The sequence below is a fragment of the Eurosta solidaginis genome, chromosome 2, assembly GCF_040869045.1.
Source record: "Eurosta solidaginis isolate ZX-2024a chromosome 2, ASM4086904v1, whole genome shotgun sequence".
NCBI lineage: Eukaryota > Metazoa > Arthropoda > Insecta > Diptera > Tephritidae > Eurosta > Eurosta solidaginis.
The window spans coordinates 178,117,664-178,140,349 of NC_090320.1; the positions used below are offsets into that span (position 1 = coordinate 178,117,664).

At 38.1% G+C, this 22,686-nt stretch overlaps 1 protein-coding gene across 4 annotated transcripts in view; it reads left to right on the forward strand.

Moving 5' to 3' along the window:
• The window catches only part of bru1 (bruno 1), a 956,171-nt gene that overhangs the window by 217,118 nt on the left and 716,367 nt on the right, over positions 1-22,686 (forward strand). For all 4 annotated transcript variants that reach the window (XM_067766460.1, XM_067766463.1, XM_067766462.1 and 1 more), the window contains exon 2: positions 10,856-11,765. In XM_067766460.1, the coding sequence (XP_067622561.1) occupies positions 11,290-11,765 (476 nt within the window). In that variant the 5' untranslated portion in view covers positions 10,856-11,289. The remainder of the gene's footprint in view (positions 1-10,855; positions 11,766-22,686) is intronic.

Here is a 22,686-nt window from a genome sequence, read left to right on the forward strand (position 1 = left end):
CAATTAAAGCACGTTTTTGCAATACCTTTGTCATTCCGGACGTCTTTGAAATGTTACATGTCCGATGATCAATAAGTTGAACATTTAAGAAGGCCACTTAAGTGCATTCCACCGCCATCCAACAAAGTAGCTGCGATTCCAGAGGACGCTATTGCTAATACAATTCTATTTTGTGATAGTAAAGCAGCCAAAAGCAAAGAAATTAAAAATGTTTTTCCAGTTCCTCCAGGACCATCCAAAATATAAAATCCACCAAACGCATTGTCTACAGCATACATAATTGTATCATAAGCTCGTTTTTGCACTACATTTAACTTTTGAATATTTTCATGAAGAAATGGTGCCAATTCATTGGTATCGAAATTTCGTTCGCGTTCCACTTCTTGATTTAATAAACCATGCATTGGTCGATTGGGCGAGGCAATACCAAGTTGTTCCAATGTTTTATTAGCAATCGAAAAACACATATCTTCAATTGAAATCTATGCTTTATTATATATTTCGTTATTGAACTCCAAATCTTGGTTTAAAGTCATAAGACGCATGCGACGCAAAATATCTTCGCTCTTGCAATCCCGATATTTTCTCCATAACTCAATTGAGTTTGATGGGCTACATGTTGATATCAAAATTGAAAACAATGTTCTTATTTGATGTAGAGAAGATGTAAGATATGCATCACTAAGCGCGTTATCCCAATGTACATCACACTCAAGTAAGTGCAATCTTTGACAGGCCTCACGGTACGTGACGCACAAATTTCCATTGACCATCCTCAAATCTTGAAATGAAGTTGGACCGCGAATATTAATTAACAGCATACGTAAATAGAAACACTCAGCATTGTTAGGATGCTCGGTATAAATTCATCCTAAAGCACTTGTAAAAACACATTTGCGAAGCCATGAACTAGTGTTCCTTGTTTACGTCTTTAAAATTCTTTATTCGATACATTCCATATAAAGTATGATGGTACTTCTGCATATAACAACGTTTTTGCAAATACTTCATTTTGGCACAATTTGAAGAATGCAGTGAGGGTTGTCGAAGGTGTATTTACGGCTCTTTGGGCAGCGCTTTTATCCGTGAAGTACATACGTTGTCCATTTTCTAAATGAATAGCTAAGTGCATAACGGCTGGATACCTTTCATGTATCGGAAACGAAAAAAGCGCCATATTGCTTCATTCCTACTGATGTATCGACCCATTTGATATTGAAGAATTTCGTCATTTCGATTTTCATTCACAACACCATAGGCGGCCATATCATTGCCCTTATTCACATACTTGCAAATATATTTAATAGATTTCACCGAATTGTAATATTCAACGTTTATGTGGGCCTTGAATGTTTTAAGCAACAATGGTGAATAAGGAACGATCCAGCGATTATCAACTTCCAAGTCATGGTTTTGAAATTTAATCACTGTTGATCCTCCATTATCATCAGTTGATCGACGACGGTACAAAGGGTATCCATCATTGCCCCTTACTGTTTCTGTAACCAATGACTTAGGATAACGTTTCGAGCATTTTCCATCAACCATACATGATGAATTTCTATTTTTGTCACCGCATGGACTGTGTATCATATTTTTTATGACCACTTCATATAGCTCAGGATCTATGGTTTGATCAGGAACCTCAGCAGATATTACGCTGTCAATTTCATTTGGTCTTATTTTGTTCACCAAATAAACTAACATATGCGCGTGTGGCAAACCTCTTTTCTGCCATTCAACGGAAATCATCCAGCAACGAACCTGACCAAAGACTTTTAATTTTACAATGAAGTCCACAAAAGCTTTTAGTTTTTGTTTAAAAACACGTGCCGTTATATCATGACGCTCGGGAGGTATTTGACCATTAAAGAAATGTTCTTTGATCTCATCCCATTTTGTAATACATATGAAGGTCAAAAATAAATCGGAACGACCGTAATGGCGAACATAAGTCATCGCATCCTGTACATACTCATGCATATAACGCGGACTACCTGTGTAGATTGACGGTAAAATTATCAAACGGCCAAAATCATTCATACTAACATCATTATTTATTGTATCACGCAAATGAATGACGTTCTGTCTTAATCTTCGCATACACATCAACAGCAAATTGGTGAAATAACCTTCGACAATTAACAATATGGTTATATTAATTTTCACGTAGCATTAATCCGTATGAATAGTAATACATTGCGCTCACTTTCTTATTTGGAATACTTTCACCTGTTAAGGAGATAATGTGAAATGTTTATATTTACTTAAAATAAAAAAATCACTTTTTTTATACCCTTGTGTTTTTATTTCAATTCAGACCTCAAGCCAGCTAGAAAAAAAGTGATTAGTTAACAAAAAGGTCGCCAAAATCAAAATTAAAAAAAAAATAAAAAAATCGGGCTGGCTTCTTAAATGTACTATTGCAAAATTTTGTACTATATGACAACAGTGCCCTCTTGCTTAGACCTACATCAATATTACACATGGCTATTTTATTAAATTTATTGTTGCGTTATAAAGCATAATATTTTGCAAATTTTCTTTGCAAGTGATGTTATGGAAGTCAGCCACAGAAATGCTTATTTAAATGTCAACTTTTCGTACCGGTTTGGGGATTTATCAATCGAAGACTAAATTCATATCCACCTTCTCCACGACAAAACAATATTGGATATTGCAACGCATTATAAGAAAGATATGTTTCACAAACACGTTGCAGCTGATTGTTTCGGCAATGCAAAACATTCTCGCGTGATGGAAATTCCTCTCCAACCATTGTGATGGAAACATCATCAATCGTAGGTGCGTTAAATCTACCTGGATGTAGTCCATGTGGTTCTTTATCTGCATGAATGACAACTTTATGGTTATCCGATGGCATTCGATCGAGTGCTGTTTCAAATACTCGAACCAATTCATTTTCTTCATGCAACAATATCTGCAGCTGTTCCACAATTTCTCGTCTGACCTTTGATTGAATTGCACATCGACGATCCAACTGGACATTCGAATTTCCGAAAAAATAAATTTGCAAAAATTGTTGGTTAATATTGGGCAATGGTAATAATGATCCTGTTCGATGATAAATTTTCCCTTGAATCTATTTGAAAGAAAGTTGCAGTTTATAACCATTTATTGGATTAAACTATGAATAAAAGTGCATACATATCTATACACCCCTCTGTGGACAAAGAAATCAGCATAATTTAAGAGAATTTCACTTAATTGTGGATGTGTGTGAACCGTAATCAACTGCGGGGTCGTATTCGAACGCGACACGTTCTAAATTGTTACGAACACGGTTTTGTCTACGAACACGAACATTCAAATTGTAACATTCACTCCTATCATTAGATCGATTACGAACATGCGCACTACGCTGCATCCTTAATCTATCACTTCTATTACGTTCTTCCCTTTCTGCTTCACTTCGAGCAGAACGTAACCTTGCATTTCGGTCATGTCTGCCTACATTAAATCGTTCGCCTTGTTCTTCTGAGCGATTAGACAAACGTCTAGCATTACGGGTACAATGACCGATATTGCGTCGTATTGGGGGCACAATTAGTGCTCACTGAAAAATTAACTTTAAACTTGAGAAAAAAGAACCAAGAATTTATTATTATCAGCAAAAAACACAATTTACTTTTTATTTATAAAATTGTTTAATAGCTGTTAATCACTGAATCCAAGTTTACGATTTTTATACTAAGTTGAGCAGAGCTCACAGAGTATATTAACTTTGATTGGATAACGGTTGGTTGTACAGGTATAAAGGAATCGAGATAGATATAGACTTCCTTATATCAAAATCATCAGTATCGAAAAAAAATTTTATTGAGCCATGTCCGTCCGTCCGTCCGTTAACACGATAACTTGAGTAAATTTTGAGGTATCGTGATGAACTTTGGTATGTAGGTTCCTGGGCCCTCATCTCAGATCGCCATTTAAAATGTACGAAATCGGACCATAACCACACCCACTTTTTCGATATCGAAAATTTCGAAAAACCCAAAAAGTGCGATAATTCATTACCAAAGACGGATAAAGCGATGAAACTTGGTAGGTGAGTTCAACTTATGACGCAGAATAGAAAATAAGTAAAATTTACAATGGGCGTGGCACCGCCCACTTTTAAAAGAAGGTAATTTAAAAGCTTTGTAAGCTGTAATTTGGCAGTCGCTGAAGATATCATGATGAAATTTGGCAGGAACGTTACTCCTATTACTATATATATGCTTAATAAAAATTAGCAAAATCGGAGAACGCACGCCCTTAAAAAAATTTTTTTCAAGTCAAATTTTAACATAAAATTTAATATATTTACAGTATATAAGTAAATTATGTCAACATTCAACTCCAGTAATGATATGGCGCAGCAAAATACAAAAATAAAAGAAAATTTCAAAATGGGCGTGACTCCGCCCTTTTTCATTTAATTTGTATAGGATACTTTTATTGCCATAAGTCGAATAAAAATGTACCAATCCTTGTGACATTTGGTAGGTGCTTAGATTTTAGGACGATACCTATTTTCTGTGAAAAAGGGCGAAATCGGTTGAAGCCACGCCCAGTTTTTATACACAGTTGACCGTCTGTCCTTCCGCTCGCCCATTAACACGCTAAATTGAGCAAAAATCGATATATCTTTACTAAACTCAGTTCACGTACTTATCTGAACTCACTTTGTATTGGTTTAAAAAATCCCGAAATCCGACTATGACCACGCCCACTTTTTCGATACCGAAAATTACGAAAAATGAAAAAAATCCAATAATTCTATACCAAATACGAAAAAAGGGATGAAACGTGGTAATTGGATTGGTTTATTGACGCAAAATATAACTATAGAAAAAAACTTTGTAAAATGGGTGTGACACCTACCATATTAAGTAGAAGAAAATGAAAAAGTTCTGCAGGGCGAAATCAAAAGCCATTGGAATATTGGCAGGAATACTGACCGCGGTATTACATATATAAATAAATTAGCGGTACGGGACAGATATTGTCCTGGGTTACTCTGGTCCACATTTTGGTCGATATCTCGAAAACGCCTTCACATATACAACTACCACCAATCCGTTTTAAAATACTCATTAACACCTTTCGTTTGATACCCATATCGTAGAAACAAATTCTAGAGTCACCCCTGGTCCACCTTTATGGCGATATCTCGAAAAGGCATCCACCAACAGAACTAAGGCGCACTCCGTTTTAAAATACTCATTAACACCTTTCGTTTGATACCCATATCGTAGAAACAAATTCTAGAGTCACCCCTGTTCCACCTTTATGGCGATATCTCGAAAAGGCGTCCACCAATAGAACTAAGGCCCACTCCCTTTTAAAATACACATTGGCACCTTTCACTTGATACCCATATCGTACAAACAAATTCTAGAGTCACCCCTGGTCCACGTTTATGGCGATATCTAGAAAAGGCGTCCACCTATAGAACTCACCCACTCCCACTCCCTTTTAAAATACTCATTAACACCTTTCATTTGATACCCATATCGTACAAAGAAATTCTAGAGTCACCCCTGGTCTACCTTTTTGGCGATGTCTCGAAAAGGCGTCCAGCTATAGAACTAAGGCCCACTCCCTTTTAAAATACTCATTAACACCATTCATTTGATACCCATATCGTACAAAAAAATTCTAGAGTCACCCCTGTTCCACTATTATGGCGATATCTCGAAAAGGCCTACCTTTTTGGCGATGTCTCGAAAAGGCGTCCAGCTATAGAACTAAGGACCACTTCCTTTTAAAATACTCAGTAACACCTTTCGTTTGATACCCATATTGTACAAACACATTCCAAGGTTACCCTAGGCTCATTTTTCTACATGGAGATTTTCCCTTATTTTGTCTCCATATCTCTCAACTGAGTATGTAATGTTCGGTTACACCCGAACTTAGCCTTCCTTAACTGTTTTAAATATTTTTCTATCGCTAAATGTATTTTCTAAATTTCCCAATGTGTACAATGTTTTAAACATATCTCAACCATTGAATTTTCTTTTCAAGTTTCCGCTGGTTCACATGTCCATACGTACTTATTTTTTTATTAATACGCGCGCTAATTGCAATGAAAGAAAAAACCCAAACCCGACGAATTATTAATGAGAATTACTATTACTTGTGGGGGGGGGGGGGGGGGGGGGTGAAGTGTGGTGAGGTGAGATGGGTCACCTATCATTATGAACGTGTCCTTTTAAAGCGCTGACGCATGTTCCAAACGCTGCGGTTAGGTGTGGTGAGGTGCGGTGAGGTGAGGTGGGGTGTGGTGAGGTGAGATGAGGTATCTATCATTAGGAACGTTTCCTTTCAAAGCATGTTCCAAACGCAAAACAAATCGGCCCAACAATTTAGTAGTTTGGTGGCATACAAAGTACTGAAAACGCAATAAAATTGCGAAATCATGTGGTCAGCCCTGGTCCACATTTTGGTCGATATCTCTTTAAAAGGTTCACATGTGATTAGTACCTTTAATTTAATACCCATATCGTATAAAAACATCCTAGGGTCAACCCTAGTCCACATTTTGGTCGATTTTCCGTGAATGGGTTCTCGTATGAACCCGATTTCACCCCCTTGTTAAAACTCTCATCAATATCTATCATTTGATACTCATATCGTACAAAGATATTCTATTACCTATATTTCCAAAAGCCGGGGTCGAGACTCCAGCGCCACCCCGGCAGTCAATTCATGGTAGGAACGTTTTCCTTTAAAGCGCTGACGCATGTTCCAAACACAAACCAAATCGGTTCAGCGGTTTAGTAGTTGGGGGCATACAATGTACTGAAAATGCAAGAAAAATGCGAAATCGTGAGATCTCAGCTTACCGCATTTTTCGGCCACAAAACCAAACATTTTTGAATTTTTTGTTATCTATAAACCTTCCACAAAGAAGGTCCAAGAAACTACTTTTTACAGAATTGAGATCGGCTTAGCCGTTTGGGCAGGCATCGCGGTCGTACGAAAGACATTTCATTTTTATATATATATAGATATACATATATAAAAGATGATATCATTATAACAATACTTGCGAATATTTATTTTGTTTCCGTTATTGATATTTATGCAATGGCTTTTAATTGTGTTGTATTTGTAGTTGTTGTGTTGTTGTAAAGTTTGCTGTTGTTGTTGTTGTTGCTCTTGCAATGTTTGATGATAATTTTGATGGAAAGGTTGATGTAGATGATGCAGTGGTAACGCCTGAAACAATGACACTTCAAACAGAGGCTGTTGTAAGATTGAAAATGTGGGTGTGTATTTAAATTGATTAGATGCTTGTATTTGCACTGATGTGCCACTCAGTATTTGTTGTCGCTTGTCGGACTCGCTTTGTGACTCTGAAGATTTTGTAAATTTTGAAAAACGTTTTGTACAGGATTATTTAATGGCATTTGTTGTGGCGTCACTTCAAGCAATTTTAGTTGTCACAAAATCAATTCTTTTTGTGATTTATTGCTCCACTGCAGTGCTACTTCATATGCTAATTTAGCACACATGCACACAAATTTCTTATTTTATTTAACTATTATTTTAACGACTCACGATTGTTATGACAGGCAGGATCGCCAATGTAGTATTAGAAACCGTATCAACAAATTCAATGGATTGGTCGAAACCACTGTTGTTTTTTTATAGTAGAACTTTTATTGACAAACGCCTAAAAGTATATTTATATTTGATTATAATTTTAAACCGAATGCAAATTTTTGATATTTAAAAATTCAGAATAATGAAAATAGAATTATTGAACATAAATTATTGAATTCACAAATTATATAAAGTTAACAGGTAAAATGTATAATATAGTAGAAACCCTACATAGATATCATTAATAAATAGCAAGTACAGACCTGGACCAAGATGACTGCCCTATGGGACGCCAGAGGGAACATCGATGACATTTGAAAGATTATTTTTAAAAATAACTTTTTGCATTCCATCGCAGAGATACGACGATATGCACTGGGTGAGACAAGGTTGGAAGCCAAGCCGATCCAGCTTATAGATAAGTCAAATGCTTTACTGAAATCAGGTTAAATAACATCGGTGTGAAGATTTTCTCTAAATCCATTAGAAACATGAGTTGTGAATTCAAGTAGGTTTGTAATGGTAGATTTGCCTTTACAGAATCCATGTTGCGGTTCTGCAATCAGAGTAGAAATGGAAAACGTTAGCTGAATGGTAACGATAGCTTCAAATAACTTTGGGATGACCGACAGCTTTGCAATTCCTCGATAGTTTTCTACACACGACCTACTACAACTTTTGTGAAGGAGTATGAGAAAAGATTCCCCAAGTTTTAGGAACAGATTTAATAAATCAATTAGAGGCTGATAAATGTGTTCAGCACATTTTTTAAGAAAACAAGGGGGAATTAAATCAGGAACGTATTTGTACGATTCCTTCAAAGACGTTAAATAGGAAAAAACTTCATTAGGAGATATTGCTGGAATATTAATTGTGTTAAGTGAGTTAAGTTGAAATTGATAAATTAAATTCAGTGGAATAGTTGGACTTGAAAAATTGTGCAAAGAAATTAGCAATATCTTGATCGTGGCTAGACAATTCATCCTGGTATTTTAAAGCAGAGGGAAACCGCTTAACCCCACGTTTAGAGTTCACGAAATCATAGAAGGTTTTCGGTTTGCAAGTTATTTTCCTTTTCATATTACAGATGTACGTATTGTAATGAATTTACTTGCAAATCCTCTTATTTGCAATCCTCTGTTAAGTTCGAATCACTAAACTGTTGAATAAATAACTCCAATTTGTAATAATGCAAAATGGCCTTTATTAAAGTACTTCACAATAACACTCAAACTGTGCAACGAATAGCTTGCTTAATAACCAAACTGATTGATAGCTCAAATGAAACTCTACTATTCAAAATAATACTGCTCTTGCTCGCTAGATAGCGTCTTAGTCGAAACTGCTTGACAAATCAAATCAAACTGAATTCCAGCGCCTCTACAATTGCCGCCTTTTATACTCTTTGATTTCAACCTTCGCATCTTTTAGGCGCTTCCAGAATCTACTAGTCCAGCAGCTCTCAAACATCTCAGCTGTAACTACAATTGCACAAATTTATAGTTTTTCTCATTGCATACTTATAGGAGTATCTCAGATATATGCATGTGTTTGTGCATTGACTCTCCGCTGCTCGTATACGTACATGGTATACATGTGTAGACGTAATTATTGTTTCGTTTATATAGATGCATAATAATTGATCTATGGATGTGAATTCACGTCACTGCTTAGCATTGGCTTAGAGACGATAGCATCGCTCAGTGCTGCTAACATTCGTTACACTGCCCTCCACCTAAGTCTGATCGTCCCGATCAGACAAATCTCCCGATCTAAACGTCGCTTGCAACTCCAAATGTACCACTCTTCTACTCCGTGGTTTCTCAATGCTTTGTATGTGGTAGATGGTATCACTGATCTTCTTCACAACCTTGTACGGCCCTTCCCAACTGCACCGAAATTTGGCTGGAACTCCTTTCCGCCGGTGAGGGTTGTTTAACAGTACCAAATCTCCTGCCAAGAAACCTTCCGAATTAAAGTTCTTGTCGTGCCAGTGTTTCATCTTACTATTCATTACCCTGGGCCGTTCCTTCACACTCTGTTGTTTGGCCAATGAACTACTTCGTAGAGCTTGCGCTGGACGGATTTGCTTTGCATAATCAGTATCGTTCCATCGCTTCACAACAGTAGTGTGCCTTGGCTTGAAACCACCCTTGCATTCTTTCTGCGAAATCCTTTCCTTAGTTTCAGTACGTCCGTTAGGGATTTTCAATGCCAGTGTTTCTTTCACAGGTACCTTCGGTTTTGATTTGTTTGGCCCATTTGTTCCATCAACCTTTACCTTTGAATTTCGTGGCCTTTGTCGAGTCTTCTCCACCAGTACCCGATTACTGCTGAACCCTTTTTCCAAACTTAAGTTAAGTGGTATGTCCTGATTCTTATAGCGCATAATTTTTCTCCGCATATCGATCCTGATGTCATGGTCAACGAAGAAGTCCACTCCCAATATGACTTCATGAACGATCTTCGCCACAACGAATTTGTGTAGAACCGTGACCTTTCCAATCAAGACTTCACATATCACTTCTCCCTGAACTTGGTTATACTCGCCAGTGACCGTACGCAACCTTGCTCCAGGTAATGATTCAAAATATTCATGACGCAAAATAGAGTACTGCAAGTAATCGGAGTGAGAGCCCGACCTTTTGAATAATTTCAAGATGCGCGATTTTCTGTTTTTTAAAGACCTCAGCTCTTTAGTGAACCATATTTGGACTGGTTCGGTAGACATACATTTTCACTTAGGAACGTGTTTTTCCAAATACCGTAAAACGTGGTACAGAAGAAATTTTTTTTGTACATAAGCCTTCAAATAAAGTTGTTATATTCTACCTAACGGCTTACAATAATTTCTTATGTGATCTTTATTTTATATGGGCTATAAGCCTTATGCCTGATGACATATGTAAGTACATAAAAAAAAGAGTAATAAAAGGAGTACGCCGTACAACTAATACTCCTTCTAGAATTAAGACAGGATGCCATAAACCTTTTGGCGATATGAAATACGCGTTATAATTTCTTTAGTTGGGGGGATAACATCTTCTCGTACTCTTTTTACTTCCATCCCTCTTATAATCTACCTAAATATGCATGCTGTGCATCTAGCATCTAAGTGCTTTTAACTTTCAATTTATTAACCAAAACTACGAACAGCATAATAAATATCATAAATAAACATCATAAACTAATCTCATACTAATACGAACATTTCAAAATTTATATACTTTTTCTTCAGACAACGGCATATAAAAAATCAAACCATAATTATTGTAATAAAAAATTTTGAGGAGATTTGGGACGAGTCACAGAAAACGCCTCTTATAATAATAAAAAACACAAAAAAGGGAAAAGTTGCAAAATTAAAAATACTAGATATTTTCTAAAGCAGTTAAAATTAATTTGCCGGCTTGGCATACATATATGTATGTATCGACATAAATACAAAAATACGCAAGAAAAGGGTCGAAACAGTGGTCTAAACAACGTTAAATTTGTAGTAAATTCAATAATTGGTGCCACGAGCGGCATAAAGAACGACTGAACACTAAACTCTGAAAATCCTTAATACGATATTTCGTCACCTGCCAGTAAAACAGATATACATACATACATATTTCGACATTTGCCAGTAAGAGAGACACACATATACAAAAGCAAAGAGTTAACATAATGTTAAGTTCGCTCGATGCTTTAGCCGGTAAAATTTCACCTGGTTCTGGCAAAAATAGTCCATCCCGTCAAGTTCAGCCCCAACAACAAATACAACAACAATACCAGGAACAATCGGCAACGACAGCTAACCAATTGCATTTCCCAGCGCATAAGGAAGAAGAACAACAGCACTACAATGGCAGTCACTTCAATGGACAGGATAGCAACTCCAATAAATTATGTCACATCAATCACAACAACAGTATACATCCATATCAAAAGCAACATCCAACAACAAATGGCGAAAAACAAATACAGCAACAAACTACACCGCCAACACATCAGCAACAGTTGCAGAGCTATTGCCAAAGAGAGCAAAAGGAATTGTTTCAAGAACAGGCCCTGCATCAGCAAACAAAATTATTCTTACAGTCGCAGAAAACGCTTAAAGAATCTGATTCACAGCAGGACTTCCGCAGTTGCCTGAAGGAGAAGTAAGTACATATATATCTAATAATTCAATAAAATTCATACACAAGAGCTTTTTTTGTCAACTCATCCTACCGATTCCAATGATTTTAACTTAATTAATTTCCAAGATCGCGGGCTCGAATCGAGCTCAAGGCTTAACAATAATTTTTTTTATCATTATTATTATGACAAATTTTGTCTTAATTGAAAAAATTTTTAAATTGAATGAAGAAATTTTAGACAAATGCCAAAGCTCGTTGTATACCTCTATTTCGGGAGCTGCTGAATTCCTTCATCGTCTACGTTTAGGCGCCTCTGCTATAATTATTCACGTATCACAGCGGTTGTTTGTTTGCCTTCATTATTTCTACTTCTATTCTGTTTCTTGCCAACGGATTTTCACAGCGCTGCGACATCTGTTGCAGAAAAGATGTGAACATTGGACTCATATTTATTGACACTTTTTCCCCGTGCTCTGGGATGTATTAACTTTTTTTTTAGTTATTATATCAATTTGTTGTTGTAAAATTTATATTTTTACAAGTTATATTATTTTAAGTTATTATACAAAGATAATATAACCATTAGAAATATAAATTTTACAAATAATAAAACTTGGTCTTCAAGACAACAAATTGATATAATAGTTAATTATTTACAGACCAGTAAAACCAAACATAACATTTTTTTTTTTAGTTTATCGGCCAATTGATTTGTAAGATCGCGGGTGCGAATCGAGCTCAAGGCCTAACAATAATTTCTTTATCATGTTATGACACCCTCAATATAGCAAGCACCTTGTCGTTGGTGTTAAGGCTTAGCCGAACTTAGGGCCTGCATTTACGCCGCTTAGCTTCATAGGAGGGCGGCGGGATGTCCGTGATGTAGAACTGCCAGCCTCGTAATCCAGGCTGTTGCGGACCGTTTCTACTGCACGAAATGCAGCCAGGGGGTATTTGAACGGAGTGGGCCGCCCCGGGAAGTAATTACGACCTTACCACATGAAGGGGTGCCGTTGTGGCGGACGGTTTTTTAACATTAGACCGATGAGCTCAAAAACGTCTAAAGAAAGTAAGGATGAAAAAGAAAAGGCTATGGCGTCGCTAGCGGGGGAAGAGGAAATCGCTATCAGCGAAAGGTGGAGATCCGTAGAAGGGGAGCTGATTAGTATCTTGATCAAAATGATGCATGATGAGCCAAATAAACCGCTACTAGCCTTTGAAACAGCTGGATGGCACGATGGGGCTAAACTGTTGACCTGCACTAATAACGCGACTCTAGAATGGCTGCAGAGAGTTGTTCCAGACGTTTAAAAACAAGAAAACGCCACGATACCAAAGGCGAAGGTTTGGATACCCCGAGCGGTGAAGGCGGAGGACATGCTTTACATGCTGCAGCTGCAGAACCCGAATATACCAACACAGTATTGGAAGGCACTTCATGTATCCCGGCCAGTGGAGTAGTACAGACTACATTCTCCACATTAATAAGGAATCGGAGGATCTGTTGGACTCACAGCTTGGGAAAATGTCCTGGGCGCAGGTAGTATTTTCATTCGCCTTAAAAAGAGAAATCCTCAGGACAACAACCACAATCCGCTAAAATCAGGGGAGCTGGAAAAGGACCTCGAGAGCCTGGAAATTGTGGCAAATGACGGGGGAAATGGCGCAGTGACAGAAGTGTACACGCAAAACAATGGTGCTGAGAACTTAAAAGAAAACACAATATGCTAGGAGGGGTATAAAAGGACCTCGAGGACCTGGAAGAAGCAGAAAAAGATAAGGTTGTTCCCACTTTACACTAATTTTACCTTAGTGTTACTAGAAAAATAAAATGACTACAATACGTTTTTTAGAAGGCAGCCCTATGACTTACCCCCAGCGGGTAAGGGGGTAAGAATATACCCGCGGTAGGTATGCCTGTCGTAAGAGGCGACTAAAATACCAGATTCAAGGGGTGTGTAGCGCAACCCCTCAGGTTGCCAGCGCAGTATATAGCTTCTCCAAACCTAATTGTCAACCTCACCTATCTGCGGCGAATCCTGTTTCACTAACAGACGAGGCTCTGGCGACCCCAAGCTCCTCATGGAACTTGGGGGTGGGGAGGGAGGGGATGGCCTGAAGGTTTAATGTGGCCACATAAATCGTTCTCGAGATGGCCGGGCTAGCACCTTAATGGTGCTGTGGTACCGGAGCGTACCGGATCTGTATTCGGCAAAGGGCCATCACATCGATAACACTCCCCAAAGCCTTCGGGGAGCAACCTTATCGCTACAACAACAACAACAACTAAGCTTGAAAAAAATGCGTACTAAAATTTTTGAAATACAGTGTAATGCAAAGAAAATTTAAAGCACTACCCCTACCATGCAAATGGGCTGCCTGTGATTTCACTCAGCGTTCATAAATTGAATAAAATCGTATCTCTCTAATAGATAAGGCGTGGTTGCTGTTGATAATGTTAATTCACGGCCTTTTTAAGCTAGTTCTGGAGTTCCTTAGGAAATCATGTTAGGAACTTTACTCCTTATATTACTATAAACGAAATAAACAATTGCTTCTCTTTTGCAAAATAATGCTCTACGTAGATTTATTCTAGTGATCGAGTACCCGGTAAACTTTGTTTAGCCTGAAAATTGGTTTGCCTACATTTCAAAAGTGAGCCTCGCTTCCCCTCTTCACCCTCTATTCCATTCTCTTCTTCTTTCTTCCAATTTGCTTCTTATTCTTGACCATCCCTTTTTCCAATTATCTCCTGCCATTATCGAACTTATTCAGACTGCCACTAACACTCCCTTTCCCAATTCCACTACTATTCCCACTCCCTTTACCTCCCTCAACCTAATTTCCTCATATATGGATTATCCATACCAAATAACTGCTTCACCTGTCCGGCCGATATCGATATCTTTGTTTTGTTCAACAACTACAAGGTTAGGTTGAACTGACCCTTCAATGAGGACATCACATAGACTGAATGAATCCGTAGTGTTACCAGACGTTTATTTACCAACCAAATTGAAAAACCCTATCAAAAACAGGACTTATGTTATAAAATAACTCCGTCCTCTGGGCAAATACTAGAAGCTTTCTAGGACCTATGCCACTTGCTGCTTCTAGATCTGACAGATGTATCACTCCTAATAGCTGGAGTCTTAGCCTGGCAAGCTCAGAGCATGAACACCAAACGGATACGCCCTTTTTAGCTAGTGCATCCATTACATGCCTAAAGTGCCATCGAGGCCGTATTCACCCTCTCCACCACGTTGAGTTTCCACGACGGCTTACTGTCTAGAATGATTCCTAGATATATTTGATCTGCGCGTTGGCCGTCAACCCGACATCAGATCTAGGGTTTCTAAAGGTTCCTCCCTTCTCTACCCTCTTTAGGGGGATGCTTTAGCTGATATGCGCGTGGTTGGAGAGGGATGGTCTAGCAAGAACCATCCAATCATACCTTGATATATCACATTCGGAGTTCAGTGTAATATCAAGAACATTGCTGGATGTTGGCCCAATGTATATATGTAGGGACACTTCCCCTGTTGGCTATTGCAAATTGGTTTGCAGGATGTAAAAAAATAGAGATTCGCCTCATTCGTATCTCCTCCTCCCAAGCATTGTGGTGCGCATTTGCATCCGCGCCTATGACCAGCCGCCCTTTGCGCCCTTCGCCCTGTACTAGCCTTTTGCACTCCATCGGTGGAACCTCCGCAGTATGGGCCATGTTGCAACATGCCAGGATAAATGCCTGCTTATTCTTCTGCTCAACCACCACCACTGCGAGGTCCTCAGTAGTTTAATTAGGCAAGGGTTAGGAGTTCGCTCGACGCCACTTTACTGTGTTGGAGGTATACCTGTAAGACTCGCAGCATCATTGGGATGTTTGTCCCCTTCAGCCTTCGTCCTCCTCTTGCCCTTTTGATTTAGAGCTTTCCTCTTCAGCCTCTCCCACTTCTTGCAAATTACGATTGGCATCCTCGGAACTTCTTTTGCCGGGTCGCAAATGCTGTGCCGCGTGCTCATCTGTGCGACTCGCAGCACCATTTGGCTGTTGGTTCTAACACCTTCGTGGTGACGTCGGTTATCTCCACCTGTCTTCTATCTCTTAGGCTTTTGAGGTCCTTTTCGACTTCGCCCAATTCCAGCGTGTTATCCTCGGGACTTCTTTTCCTGTTTCACTTGTAAATTTTACCTGTACCCCAGGACATTTTGCCAAGCTGCGTGTATAATATATCCGCCTGCTTGTTTATTTGGAAGATGTAGGATTGACCTTTCTCCGTAAGCCGAGATACAGCGACTAACTTCGAATCCTGTGTCGGTATATTCGGATTCTTATTCAGCAGAAGTGGCAGTGTATCCTCCGACTTCATTACGCATGGTATTCATATCCACCACCTCAAACTGCGCGTTAGTGACTTGCCTTTAGCATTAGCCTTATCTCCCTTTGGCTTATCTCCTACTTCCGTAGTTGGCACTTCAGCACTTATGATGTCCTTCCTCTGACTTGCACCTCTCGAGGTAGTTGCCCATCTGTCCTACGAGTTTAGGCCTACTTGTGGGTCCTTTCTGCCTCTTTAAAGCAGGCTTGTTGCCTTCCGCCGAACGTTGCCTCTTCATTCTTCTATTCGATGCTTTTTCCTCCTCGTACCGGTTGCAGTGCCGAGGGTTTCTCGCAGCAAACCTTTTGAAATGCCTTCGACCTATTTCTGCCGCTTCATCAGCCCATTCCAAGCGCGCGATCTCCACTTCTGTTAGGTCAACCACTGCTCCCATCCATTGGACAATTCTCAGTGCTGAACGGTACTGCGACAGAGCTCTCTTTTTTCCTCTGCTCCGTACCCTTCTCCACTCTACTACTCCGTTTTCATTTGTGTTTTTCCAACATGGAGTTCATTGAATCAGCGCTACTCTCGCTCCCCGAGTCCGACGCGTCGATTATGCGTTTTATCGACCTTGGCTTGCGACTCTGTCGTCCCCTTATCATCATCTTTATAACAATTAGATATTGAGTCGTTCGCCTTATTCGTACGACCACTTGCCCGAAAAGGCGGGCTCAGCGGTCCAGTATTATATAGGGGAAAGAACCATCCGTCACAGCAGCATCCTTTACTGTGGTAGAGCCATCAATACTTCCTGAGGTGCCAGGTATCGGGAAGGCTCCATTCGAATACAACCGAGTTTATCCCTTGGCTGCAAATCGTCCAATAGGCATGGTCCGCATAACACCCTGGATTAGGGGTTGGCAGTTCCTGGTCACCGACATCCCGCCGCCCTCCTATGTGGCGAAACGGCGTAGATGCCAGTCCTAAACCTCTCCGCCTCATAGTCGGGCGCTATGGAGTTTGGCTAATCCTTCATTATTACTTTATATTTTCTAGCCTAGTAAAGAAAAGTTTCTCAAATAATAAACTACTCAATGAAGATCCCCCATACCGAATTTCAAGGGAAGGGCACTATGATATGTTCTTGTTTAGAACACATCGCCCCTGGTTCTGTTCCTGTATATCAGGGATGCACCTTAACGTTAAGCTAATCGTTTATCAAAAAATTTCCACCGTTTCCGTTGAAACACTTCGAAATATTATCGATAAAGAAATTATCAAGATAAATTGTCTCTCGTTTTTAACCGAAACGAAAAGCTTTCGTTAGCGTTAAAAACGTTAACAGAAACGTGATACTTTATGTTTGAATTGTGCTGGCAATGCTATAGCCATGGTGAAGCCGTAAGGTGGCAACAACGAGCGCACATACACACACAAACTCTATGTAATTTGTTTGTGTAATTCGTTGGTGGTAATGTCAAAAATACTCTGAGAAATGTTCGTACTGTCAAAATTCATGAGAAAAGTTGCAATCAGCTTGGATAATGCTTTCACCTTTAATGACTCCGCCATCAATCAGCTTTGCCAGCATAGTTTGAAATTAATAATCAACATAAACGATTTGATTTCGTTTTGATATGGCAGAAAACGAAACGAAATCATTTCGTTAATTTGACGATCTTAACGTTAATAAACGAAACGAAATGACTTCGTTTCGTTTATTAACGTTGATTATCGTAACGAAATGATATCGTTTCGTTGGTTAAGCATGCCTGCTGTATATATAAGAAAGACACCGGACAATATTGTGGGTCTAACGTATCCTCAAATCTCCTTGTAGACACACATTTCATTGCATTTGAAAAAAAAAAAATAAATTGGTTTAAAAAACTATTTATATATTTGGTAAGATAATTATATAATAACTGTTATCAATAAATTAAAACCTCATGGTTGCAGAATAATGGGTCGTTTCAAGTACTGCTCCATAGAAACAAGACTTTTGATCAGAATGAGAAAATAAAGTCCCAAGGCAGCCAGTTCTATGTAACGGAGAGACTCGAGATTTTTCCCGACCAAAGGCTGTAATTTCAGTGTAGCTCCATTTAATTTGTTGCGTTCCTCCCCCATTTAATTTGTTGTTGTCATCCTCCCAGCAGATCCTTACAGTGGTACCGCAACATATTATCCTGCTCCAGGAAAGTATCGAACCAACTACGGGGCCAGTAACTGATCCTGGTCCAGAGAAATGGGTTTGCTGCGTGTGCCAGGAAATAGTATTTTTAGGACGGTCACAATCTTGCAAGTGTTTCACGTGGAAGGGATGGTTACATCGCCCGGGGTGATCTGGGATCCCAAAACCCATCGTCCCCGTAACTTTAACAAATCTTTTGTGCAACTTGTAGTGCCGACCATCAGCCCCTGCCCCCGTCTTTTTCTCCCCTATTTCCGGCACTAGCACACGAGTAGGTCAGGGAATTAGAGTCTTAGTCCCTTACCACCTTGGGCACGGTTTGCCAGCACAAAATATAATGTGGCGAATGTTAGCAATTTCGATGCGTCATTGTGCTGCTAGTAAACAAATGCACAACATTAGGGCATATCACATTCAACACGGCGTCTACAGACCACAACCACAATAAAGCAAAGCTTGACGACAACCGTAGCCAAGCATTGGCTTCTTGATTACTTTGAAAGCGGCAGCCACCAATGTAAGTTAAAGCAAACAGCAGCGAAAAATTTTTAAGAAAATGTTAGTTATGTTAAAAAACGCCCAAAATAGTGATTTTAACTTTAATTATTAGTTATTTATTTCTATTTTAGTTTTTATTGACAAAATAAAAAGGACGCCACTCACTGTCGCTTCCAGAAAATAGAATTAGGTTTAATCTGGCAACAACGGCTTTCGTGATTGGTTGTCGTGCAGCCCTGTCGCGCTGAAAATAACGACACTCATAAGAACATGTGTAAAAATAATATGACAGATGTGGTGGCTACACCGCCGTCGTGAATGTGATCAGCCCTATTAGCAGAGAAAGCAACCACACGTATGCACGGGGTGCCTGAACTTTATTTTAATTCGAAATCAGACGACCTCATTTTTTTTTCGGACTCCTGTTTTGTGAGCTAAAACTAGCACATCAGTAAAGTTTTACGAAAATTCCCCTAGCGCTTTTTGAGAACACTTCATTTTGGTGCATCATCATACCCGTATATGTACATCTTGCCGATATGTACCACAATTTGTAGGTCTAGTCGAGCATATAGTCCCTACGTACCTAGAATTTCCAATATACCCTCAAACTTTGGATTAAGGGGCCAAAAGCCCCCTTCTCATGGGTTAATTCATATATTGGCTTATAACTTTATTTTTGTTTGGGCTACGAACAAAAATTGCATGTCATCAGAAAAGGAGCGTTTTTGAAAAGTAAACGGAAATTTTATTTAGGCATTGGCTCCTGAAAATTTAATGCACGTATCGCGAATCTAAGGCAAACTTTTAGAATACTTTCATAGGGTCTCCAGATTATAGCATCATACAAAAGACCGACGAAAAGCTGTATAATGAAATTTAAGCGTACAGGGATCAGAAAATGTATATATGAAACCCAGAACTGAATATAGCTGGGTGCAGTGCACTAAATTTTGATTGCATTTCAATTTCATTAGCATTGGACTGTATTGGACAAATTTGAGCACTATTTTTTAAACGGTTTTATTGCGCTTGAGTTGATCGGCCGGCCGAACAGAATTTTGTAATTGAAATATAAGTAACTTCCCGAAAAGCTACAAGCTTGAAACTTGGAATATAGTTTAGAACCCGATGACAATGCAATAATAAGAAAAAAACTCCGATAGGTGGCGCATGGATCGAAATATATCAAAAAATCGTATTTGTGGTCCGATTTGGTTCATATTTCGAACACATAATACATACATGAACAGAAAGCGACATATAAAAAAAATCGCTGCTAGATGGCGCAAGGATCGATATATTCAAAAAAAAAAATCGTATTTGTGGTCAGATTTGGCTCATATTTGGAAAGCATACATACATATATGACATACAGAAATAGAAACCCCTTTAGTAAAAAAAATTCACTTAGGTGCCGCAAGAATTGAAATGTTCAAAAAAAACCTCGTACATGTCTGTCCGATTTGGCTCATTGAACAAATATTACATCCAGTCCGGTAGAAGTGACTACAAAGTACTTTGGAGCACATAAGTTCAAATTTTGTTAGTGAAATTTCAGTAAAAAAATCAATTTCCGGTAAAAGTGGCGTCAATATAGTTTGAGGCACATAGCTCAACTTTTCTTATTGAAATTTCAGTAAAAATAAAATAATTTAAAAACAAATTTAAGTTAAACGGTTTTATTGAAAACAATGCTTACATTGAGTAATAATAACACTGAAAGCTAGAAAATAATTAGGTAGGTCCTAGGTACTTGTCATCACACTCCTCATCAATCTAAGGCGTAGATCGGACAATTAAATAAAAGCGTTGGGCGCGTGAAATTTCTAAAACTGTGAGGCGTAGCATTCATTACCTGATTAAGGTTCAGTTGGTCTTACTTATTTATGACTATCAATAGAAATTTGACGCGTCCAACGCTTTTATTTACCTGTCCGATCAACGCCCTAGATTGATGATGAGTGTGATGACTAGTACCTAGGACCTACCTAAATATTTTCTAGTTTTTAGTATTAATATTACTTACTCTACCTCCATCACTGCTGATAATATAGCTAATGTGAAAGAGAAATTAGAATTAACAAGTAAGAACGGGACTGTCTTCGGCTGTGCCGAAGACTTCATACCTTTCATGAATGGGGCTGAACAATAATCTTATCCCGTTCGTAATCTCCGAATAATCGGATGTATAAGATAAGAAATATATAGTGAACAGATCTACATACCTTAAAGATTTTTAAGATAAATATAAAATAAAAAACGGGTAGGTACTTTGTGTGAGGATGCAAAGTTTCAGGTTTTTTGTGGTCTGCGTGTAAAAACTATGACTACGAATCACGTATTTCAAAAATATATGACGAAAACGTAACTATTTGATGAAATTTGATGAATTTTGAAGATTCTAGCCGTAAAAAAGGGGTCAAAATGACAGTTTATATGAAGTATATAATATATATACGACCGATCTCTATGATTTTTTCAGACAATATATGCTATATATGTAAGCATTTTGTGAAATTTGAAGCTTCTAACTGTTAAAACGGGGCAGAAATTGCGCAAAGTTTCTTATCTGAACAATCGGTTGTATGAGATATATACTATGTGTACCACCGATCTCAATGATTTTTTCAGACATAAATATATGCTATACACGTAAGCAGTTGGTGAAATTTGAAGCTTCTAGCTGTTAAAATGGGGCCGAAATCGTAAAAAAAATATATATATACTATATATATATACTATATATACCATCATATATATATTATATATATCACCGATCTCTATGATTTTTTGACACAACAATACATACTATATACGTAAGCAATCGGTGAAATTTGAAGCTTATAACTGTTAAAATGGGGAAGAAATTGCGCAAAGTTTCTTATCTGAACAATCGGTTGTATGGGATATATACTATATATACCACCGGTATCTATGATTTTCTCAGACAACAATATATGCTATACACGTAAGCATTTGGTGAAATTTGAACATATCTAAACGATTTTTAAGATAAATATAAAATAAAAAATAGGTAGGTAATCTGTGTGAGGATGCAAAGCTTCACGTTTTTTGTGGTCTGCATGTAAAAACTATGGCTACGAATCACGTATTTCAAAAATATATGACGTAAACGTAACTATTTGAAGAAAATTTGATGAATCTTGAAGCTTCTAGCCGTAAAAAAGGGGTCAATATGACAGTTTATATGAAGTATATAATATATATACCACCGATCTCTATGATTTTTTCAGACAACAATATATGCTATATACGAAAGCATTTTGTGAAATTTGAAGCTTCTAACTGTTAAAACGGGGCAGAAATTGCGCAAAGTTTCTTATCTGAACAATCGGTTGTATGAGATATATACTATGTATATCACCGATCTCAATGATTTTTTCAGACATCAATATATGCTATACACGTAAGCAGTTGGTGAAATTTGAAGCTTCTAGCTGTTAAAATGGGGTAGAAATTGCGAAAAGTTTCTTATCTGAACAATCGGTTGTATGAGATATATACTATATATAGAACCGATCTCTATGATTTTTTCAGACAACAATATATGCTATATACCTAAGCAATCAGTGAAATTTGAAGCTTATAGCTGTTAAAATGGGGTAGAAATTGCGAAAAGTTTCTTATCTGAACAATCGGTTGTATGAGATATATACTATATATACAACCGATCTCTATGATTTTTTCAGACAACAATATATGCTATATACGTAAGCAATCGGTGAAATTTGAAGCTTATAGCTGTTAAAATGGGGCAGAAATTGCGAAAAGTTTCTTATCTGAACAATCGGTTGTATGAGATATATACTATATATACAACCGATCTCTATGATTTTTTCAGACAACAATATATGCTATATAAGTAAATATTCGGTGAAATTTGAAGCTTCTAGCTGTTAAAATG